Raw genomic sequence first — 9,012 nt, 5'->3', positions numbered from 1 at the left:
ATACCCAAATAACATTCCACAACTTAATGGCACTGCCCCTTTTTACTACATATTTTGACAAAAATCCGCTCATGGTACTGCAATATTTTTCATTTTTATATATTTACAATTTTACGGAATTGCCTCAATTTCCGGTTATATATGGCGAATGTAAATAAGAACACGACATGGACTAAACATATTGGCAATTTTTTCCCACAAAAATCTGCTTGACTTAAATTTTTATTGTTTTATAACCTCTTACTATATGCACTAATAATCCGCAAAGAGGACGAAATTTTAAAACTTTTATAATTTTTAAAAATTTTAAATTTTTTTCATAGATTTTGAAAATAGTTACTAAAAGTTGTTTGTTATTTTAAGGTCAATTTACAATATAAAATTTGGTCATTTTTTATAAATAAGGTCAATTTTTAAAATTAGACATTTTTTTTACTGTTACAGTTCAACTAAAAATCGTTTTTCTTTAGTTTTATTTTTGGAATTTTTCAAATCCTCTCTAGATGGTGATAATTATAACGATTTTAATTACCAAACGAACATCTGGCATGCATATTTTTCTCTTGGAACGAAATTTTAGAATTTAAACATTTTTCAGATTTATGAAAATACGTATGTAATTAGTAATATTTATGATATAGGAAGAAACCTTAATTTTAAAATATTGTTAAATTTATTTAAAAAACTTTTAAAATCTAAGATTAACCTGGGCGCACTATAGTCACCACCATATTTATGTTTTAGTGAATCTTTTTATCGAATTGACTTCTTATTTATAAATTTTTTTAAATAAAAAACTACTAAGTGCAAATTTACCGGCCCTCTAAAGTTTAAAATACGACTTTTTTGTTAATTAAAATGATAAAAATTCATTTTGAAAATATATACTTAACCTTAAACTATTGTTTGTTTGATAATAAAAATACATTATTAGAAATGATTTAAAATACCATTGAAATTATTTCTATTGGTGAGAAAAATATTCATTTGAAACCAATGGAAATAATATCAAACTGATTTTTTTGAAACTCACCTGTAAAAGTGCAAAAAAAATTCACTTTGAAAATTAGTAGTGTTTTTGAATATTTAGTAGATCAATAGAAATGATTATAAATACCAGTTAATTTTCTAAAGAAGAGCTAATCAAAAAAATCTTTTCTCCAAGAAACCAATTATAGGAATTTTTCGATTTATAAAGAATGAAAATACAATTACGATTTGATTAACAAATGAATAAACCTAACATCAAAAAATATCTAGTAAATTTCCAACAGTGCAAATCATAATATATAAATATTATAAATGAATTCGGTTTCTTTAGTTTTTATATTCTTTCTCTCTTTCATTCTCTCAACCCTTTTTCTCTTCCCCCTTTCCTTCCTTAATTTCTAAACACCAGGACCTTGGGTACCTTCTTCGCCACAGGTAAATTTGTGATCCTTAACCTACCCAATGAGTCCCATATCCTCTTTAGCGCACTGGTACACACACAGAACTATAATATATAATCGATGTCCTTAAAACCTGAGAATCTTTTGTTTATCCTTCCTGGAAAAATGATTGTGAATTATTTTCCTTAAATCCCTATACAGAAACACACTTTATGACTATGGGACTTATATACCATATACTATAACTACAACCGAGTGTCTTCATTTGGGGCCCAAAATAAGAGAGAGAATTTCCATGGGAAAATTTATTACAAACCCCCTTGCCACTCTCTTTTTTCACTTCTCTAATAAAAATTGGGTTTTTCCTCTTTTCCGGTATATAAAAACCTTATAAAGTCATTTAGATTTATAATAATAATAAAAAAATTTTGGTTTTACTGCACAGGAGAAGAAATTTTGTAGTAATTTATATTCAAGTTTTACGGTTGAAGAACATTTCTGCAAAGTAACAAAAAATTCAATAGTTCTTTACTAGAATTATTCTTTAGAATGATTCCAAAAAACCCAAAAGTGAATATTCTATAAAATTTTACTAGAACAATTCAATGGAATTTCTAGAAGGAATCCCAAGAAAATATTCTTTTTGATTTTTTAACATTATTTTCTTAAAATTTTTTTTATATTCGATATTTTATTGTTTACATTAAAAATTTTCGTTTTTAAGACATTGTTTAATCCTTTGTTAGCAATAATTTATTTGTATTCTATCTTTTAAATTCATTAAAATAATTAAAATTACTTGTTTGCATCAAAAAGTGAAAAATCCCACCGCTGCCACCAAGTATGGTTTGCTGAAGTTCTAATATTCTCAGTTGATGAATCGAAATAAATTTACGAAAACAAAATAATAATAATAATAATAATAATAATAATAATAATAATAGTAATAATAATATCGATGATAATAATAATGCAAATTATATAAAGTAAAATATAAATCATAAACAATAAAAAAAAAAAAAAAAATTTTAATTTTTTAGAAAGGAAAGGTACTAAATTAGTAAAAAATAATGAATGCAAGTATATAATTATAAAATTCATATATTTAACGAATTTTTTGTTCATATATATATATATTTATATAATATATCTAGTGAATAAATATTTACAAAAGGCACTGGCACGTGAAAATTTTTCGATGAAAGACTCGTTTATTTCACAATCTCTCTCTCACTCTCTTATCTTAACACTGAATTGAGTCGCACGTATGTTAAGTTTACATATTTATATATAAATATATATTTCATTTTTTTTCTTGTAAAAAAAAGTTGCTTCTACTTTTTATACATATTGAGCACATTTTGTCGTTGTATAAATCATACAGAAAAGGCACTTAGCGGTTTTTTAGCCACAATTTTTTTTTTTCTCGAAGATTTCAACGCTCGACCAAGACACAAACAATTTTTTATCTCGAGCAATAATGAAAGAGAGTCAAAATATGATTTTCGAAATATTTTCCATTTTTTAAATATTTTTATCGAAATATTTTCCAATATTTTCCAATATTTTCCAATTTTTAAAAATATTTTTATCGAAATATTTTCTTTTAACAAAAATATATTTAGGAAAATATATTTTTTTTTATATAAAATACAGATATATATTTATATAATAGTATACGTTATGTTACTTACATACAGTATAAATATATGTATATTATTTACAAAAAAAGAATTTTTTTTTCAATAGCAATTTTCAGTAGCATTTTTCAATAGCAATTTAGCACATTTTTGTTCTTGTCTTTATTTTTTTAGTTTTTTTTTTACGTCGTGTAATATTTTTTTGGCGCTAAGAAATATTAGGTTTCTTTTTTTATTACACGCGTAGATTTATAAATTTTTCTAGAGAATGAAAAATAGATTTTGCTTTGAATAAAAAAAAAAAATTCGAAATTTTCTCCGCCGGAAATGTTTTTTTTTCTTCCCCGAGGGACTTTTTTTTTTGACTAGATCACAGTTGGTGGAACAGCCGATGGAGGTTGTCTCTCTCTCAGATTATAATATGTACATTTGTTTCGAAATCTGTAACAAGAAAGAAAAAATAGATTATTAGTACTGTTATTTTAGTTTTTTTGGTTTGTTAAAATAACTATTGCCCGGAATTTTTTCAAAAATATTATTTTATAAAAACATCGTCCCGAATTTTGGTTCTAAGAATACTGTTTTCAAATGGAATAAAATTGCCCCGAATTTTTTGCCCCAAATTTTTGTGGATTGTCATTAATGAAAAAAAATTTTTTTTTTTTAAATTATTCATCGATGAAAAAAATATAAAAAAAGGATTTGAATAAAAATTGAAATAAAACTCAGAAACATCGACACAGGTATATAACACTGGCGAGCAGTGCGAGAATAGTACAATATTCAGGGGATGATTTTACAGGTAAGGGCGATTCTCCGTCTCTCTCAATTCTCTTTTTTAGAATTGAAGAGAGAAAGAGTCAAAGAATGGCGCATACCGGTTCGAAAAACCCGACAAAGGGGGCTGGAATATCCTGAAAGATGCATTCAGGTTAAACGCAGCGCGCGAGACAAAAATCGCTCGTGTGTGTGTGTGTGAGTGAGCCCTTTAAAAAAAAAAAAAATCGGTGGGAGGGGATTCAACGAAAACTGGAAAGATTACGCTTGCCCGACCTTAAAGGCGAGTAGGCATTGCGTTAAAACGCTGATGGGTGGACAACGACAACGACAGCTTTCTGTCCCTCTTTTTTTTTTTAATGTCCCCAAGATCGTTGAACGACTTCAAGGTCTCCGAAAAATGCTCTTAACACGCGGAAATAACTCGTAATTATCTCGGTCAAAAACCATTAATTTTCCCTCGGAAGCCGCCCTCTTATTTTTGTTTATAATTTCCCTTTTTGGAATTAGGGACAAAATTTTGTGTTTCGATTAAAAAAAATTAATTAATTTTCTCTAAAAAAATGTATTTCGTTGGAAAAGAAAAATTACTTTTCCAAAAGGTATTTATTTCGGGTGTTCTATTTTTTAAATAAGTTCGTTTTTTATTCGTTATTAAAATTAAAATTTAAATTCGTTAAAATAAAATTTTTATTTGTTTCGAAAATTTAAATTCTAAAACAAGAAGTAGAATTTGGTTGAAAATGGAATATTTTTTCAAGTTGGAAAAATTGAGCCCCTGGGAAGAATCGAACCCTGGTCTTTCGCTCCCAAGCCGGGGACGCTAACCCCTCAGCCACCACTGTTCCTTTAATTAATTTCAACTCTTTCGATTAAAATGCCTTTTAAATTCAAAATATCTTTATCATAATGACTCAAAATTTGAAAAAATAAACCCTGATAACCTTTTCTAACATTTTTCAATTTTGAAAAAATTTTCAACAAAAAACAAAAATTCGATCAAAATTTGAAATTGAAAAGAGATTCTATGACAGAATGAAAGAGGAATTGGGTGCTTGATAGGGGGAAAAGGGGGCAAAGAGAGAAAAAAAAGAGAGAGAGAGAAAGAGAGAGAAACAGGGATGTGAGGAAAACGCATAGAGAGCAAATATGAAAAAGTGAAAGAAATCCCAAGGCACAAAAGAGAACGTTTCTGAGATGTATTCTCGTTTGCCTCTATTCTGAATGGAGTCTGAGTTTTGAATGGTTCCCCGAGTTTCAGTGAGGGGTCGCGCCATTGTAAAGGACAAGGTCACAAAATTCTAGTCAGAAAAAAAATTGTAAATTTCTTTGGGCTTCCTCCGCGTTTTTGTATATAGTTCAGATATAGAAGAGAAAAAAAAACCCACAGACAAACTGGCGCTTAAATTCACTATATTTACTTTCAATAAGAGCAAAATGAAAAAAAAGAGCGAGAGGAAGGAGAAGAAGAAAAAAAGAAAAAAAGGTATATAATGACTCTTATAGGAGATAAGAAAAACTGTGGTCCAAAATTTTTACAATCCTGTGGTCACACTGAATATGAAACAATTTTCTCTTTTGTAATTTTTTTTCTCTTCGGTCGAATAGAATTTTTTTTTATTGGGTCATAAATTGGGACAGTATTTTGTTATGGTGAATTTTGGTTATTAATTATTGAAGGGTGATTTTTTCGTTAAACCTGTGTCGATTTTTCGGTTTTATTTCTTTTGAGGAAAAATAGTGGTTCTTTAAGGATATCGAATTGAGACAAAAAAAGGAATCAAAAGAGTTGCTTTTGCTTCGCAACACTTTTGATTCCTTTTTTTGTCTCAATTTGATAGCCTTTGAAAAACTGATTACAATTATTAGAAATAAGGGAATTTTTCAAAAAGTAGTAAAATTTACGTATTTTTCCCTCAGATGGAGATAAATATGTACCAATTTTTTTTATTTTTTTTTTCAATTTATTTATACATTTTTATGCAAAATTCAACAGTTTAAACTTGAATCCATGGTAATTGTAATTATTTTCATAGTTTGTAACTGAAGAATATGTATAAAATTTAATTATTCTTAATTTTTAATTTAAATTCTTACAATTTTTAAACGATTTTAATTAAAAGCTTTAAAATTTCCAAAATATGTAAATTTAAACCTTAAAAGTTTTAAAATTTGTATAAACTTACATTTACATCTTCAATTTTAGTTAAAAATCTTAAAGTTTTTAATGTTTCTAATTCAAATCCTTTCAATTTTTAATTAAAACATTTACATTTTTTATTAAACTTCTTAAAGTTTTTAATGTTTCTAATTTAAATCCTTTGAATTTTAACGTTTTAAAGTAAAATTCTTAAAATTTTCAATGTTTCTAATTTAAATCCTTTCAATTTTAACCTGTTTGAATTAAAATTCTTAAAATTTTTAACCTTGTTAACTGAAAATCTTAAAATTTTCAAGGTTTTATATTTAAATTCTTTCAATTTTAACATTTTAATAAAATATTCTTAAAGTTTTTAATGTTTCTAATTTAAATCCTTGCAATTTTTAACATTTTAAATTAAAATTCTTAATTTTTCTAATTTAAATTCTTTCAATTTGAAACTTCTTTGATCTAAAATTTCAATGTTGTTAGTTTAAATCTATAAATAAAGATTTCAGTTTGTATTTCAAAATCATATTTAAGAATTTATGTTTTTATTTTATACTTCTTAAGAAGTTTACCATTTTTTATTTAAACCCACAAAAATATTTGAACGTTTCTTTTCAATCCGCAATAATTTTGATGTTTCTATTTTAAATCCACAAAAATTTCGAGTAACTATAAAATTTCCTTATTTCTTCACTGATAACTTAAAAGTATCAAATTGCAACGAATTGATACCCAAAAATGTGAATCAAATAAAAAATTGATTCAAATTTTTGTCATCAATTTGATGATCCACTTTAGTGTCAATTTGATACTTTTAAAAGAACTGTGATAATTTTAAATCGAGAAAACCTGCGAGGTTATGGATAATAATCGAAATACAAATAGTAAAAAAAGAAGAAGAGTGTTTTTGATAAAAAAAATCGATGCTTACCTGTAGAGAGAGTGGAATTCGACTTCCGGTGAATCATCCTTGGCTCTGCTGCCACCAGGAGATGCAATCAAGAAGTTCCTCATCTTCCGGACTGTTTGGCTCGTACATGTCGTAAGCGTCCGTTGGCGGGGCGTACAACGTCACCGTTGAACTGGTTCCGTAACCTTGACTTCCAGCTGACGAGGCCTCCGACACGAAACTGGGAGTAGGCGAACTCGACGCCTCTGAGCATGGAGTCGCCGCGAAACCAGGACTCGCATTCTGTCTCAAGTGATGCTGCTGATGTGATCCAAGGTCACTGCCAATTTCACTCGGCGCGTGGAGTCGCATTTCAATCGGCGAATGCTGCTGATGATGATGGTGGTGATGATGACCACGATTATGGTGATTATGATGATCAAGGTTATCATGACGATCCAGATGGTCATGATGATCCAGATGATCTAAATGATCATGATGATCCAAATGATCCAGGTGATGATCGCCCTCATGACGGGAGGAATTGGGGGATCCTTGCGAGGACAAGGTGACAATTTCCGAACCGTCCTGATCGTCGAGCAACAATTGCAAACTTCGAATGTATTCAACGGCCATTCGGAGAGTCTCGACTTTGGAGAGTTTTTTGCTACCGGCACGAGCACCGCCGTGAGTGCCGGCCGTGTTGCCGCCGAGGGCCTGGGCGACACTTTGGGGAATGTGCTGACGTAATTTTGCAAAACCGTTGTTCACCTGTTTCACGCGATTCCTCTCGCGGGCATTGCGTCTAGCAACGCTTGCCGGTTGATGAGGAACGGTTCCGTAAGGTGTTGTTTGGTACATTTTCGATCGCTTACAACCTTGCTGAAGTTGTTGTTGTTGTTGCTGCTGTTGCTGAAGGGCCATTTTCACATCGCTACCAGTGGTTAGCGTGCCCGTCGAGACAATAACATTGCCCCGATGAATCTGCTGCTGTACACCCGCACTAGACACCGGCACATGAAGACCCTGATGTCTAATATGATGCTGCTGCTGTTGCACCGACAACATTATTGGCAAAAACGAAGCAATATTCTCCGTCTGCACTAATGTCATATCACACTTTATCTCTTTCTTCGATATTCCCCCCTCGTTATTTCTTTTCCGTTGAAAACAATTCACTTTTCTTCAAAACAGTCTGTAGTATCAAAACAAGTCCTCAAAAAATCAGGAGAGAACCAAAAATGGTAAATGATACCAAAAAGGTTTAAGATTAATAAAAAATATCACTAAAAACACGTTTACCAACAAAAAACTAAAGTTTTGTTGAACTGTTAACTGAAGTTAGTTGAAGAGAACTATTTTTTGTAAAATGAGAACTACACACTTGGTTTTGAATGTACACGGTACGACCGTGGCTCCCGAAATGCCTTGCTGAAGAGGGTTCGGGAACATTTATAGACGGGCGGGCACGCGCCGCTCCCCACTCTTGAAATTGCGCACACTGGGCCCTATGCCCCTCGTGCTGCTTTTTACCCCTCTTTTGATATTGCTGCTTCTGCTGCTGTTGCTTCTTCCTCGCCAGCCAGCCAGCCAGCCAGCCAAACCTCCCCCACCACTTTTCTGCGTTTGAGCGCTTGGCCCCATCCGAGATTCTCATCTCATACGAATTCACAGTAAACGCGCGCGCCAGGGTCCACGAGTTTTCAAGCGGCACGCGACAACAACCTTCCCCTCTCACCTTCCCCACTTTTTCTTTTCTCTGTATCAAAAAAAAAAAATTATGAATCCTTTACCATAGGTACTTTTAATATCGAAAGTTTACTTCTATTTGACGAAATGGGCCTTGTTTTTTAAAAACAGGCAAATAGTACCAAAAATACCATAAAGATACCCATAGTACCAAAAATACTTAAAGTACCAATAATACTAATGATACTGATACCAAAAATACCAATAATATCAAAAATACCCCAAACTGATAACACCAGTTTTCTTGAAAGTATCAAACTGATACTAAAGTGGATTATATTGTTGCTAAAAATTAAGATCAATTTTTGATTTGATGCACATTAACAAATTTGGTTTGAAACTTACATGTCAGGTTAGAATTTTGATCAAAATTAGAGATTAATAGTAAAAGTAACCTAAAAATTAGGTCAAGAATCA

General features: G+C 30.5%; 1 protein-coding gene across 1 annotated transcript; it reads right to left on the bottom strand.

Annotated features, from left to right (window-relative positions):
• Window positions 1–2,474: 2,474 nt before the first annotated feature.
• On the bottom strand, window positions 2,475–8,416 carry LOC122511833 (achaete-scute complex protein T3-like). The gene is made up of 2 exons (XM_043627338.1): window positions 6,889–8,416; window positions 2,475–3,472 (listed from the first exon to the last, which is right to left on the bottom strand). Exon 1 carries the CDS (start codon window positions 7,957–7,959, stop codon window positions 6,922–6,924), a length of 1,038 nt encoding a protein of 345 aa, XP_043483273.1. The 5' UTR covers window positions 7,960–8,416; the 3' UTR covers window positions 2,475–3,472; window positions 6,889–6,921.
• Between the last annotated feature and the right edge of the window lie 596 nt (window positions 8,417–9,012).

The sequence above is a fragment of the Leptopilina heterotoma genome, unplaced genomic scaffold, assembly GCF_015476425.1.
Source record: "Leptopilina heterotoma isolate Lh14 unplaced genomic scaffold, ASM1547642v1 Lhet_90, whole genome shotgun sequence".
Lineage (NCBI taxonomy): Eukaryota > Metazoa > Arthropoda > Insecta > Hymenoptera > Figitidae > Leptopilina > Leptopilina heterotoma.
The sequence above is the reverse complement of the archived record's forward strand: the minus strand, read 5'-3'. Positions and strand labels throughout refer to the sequence as shown.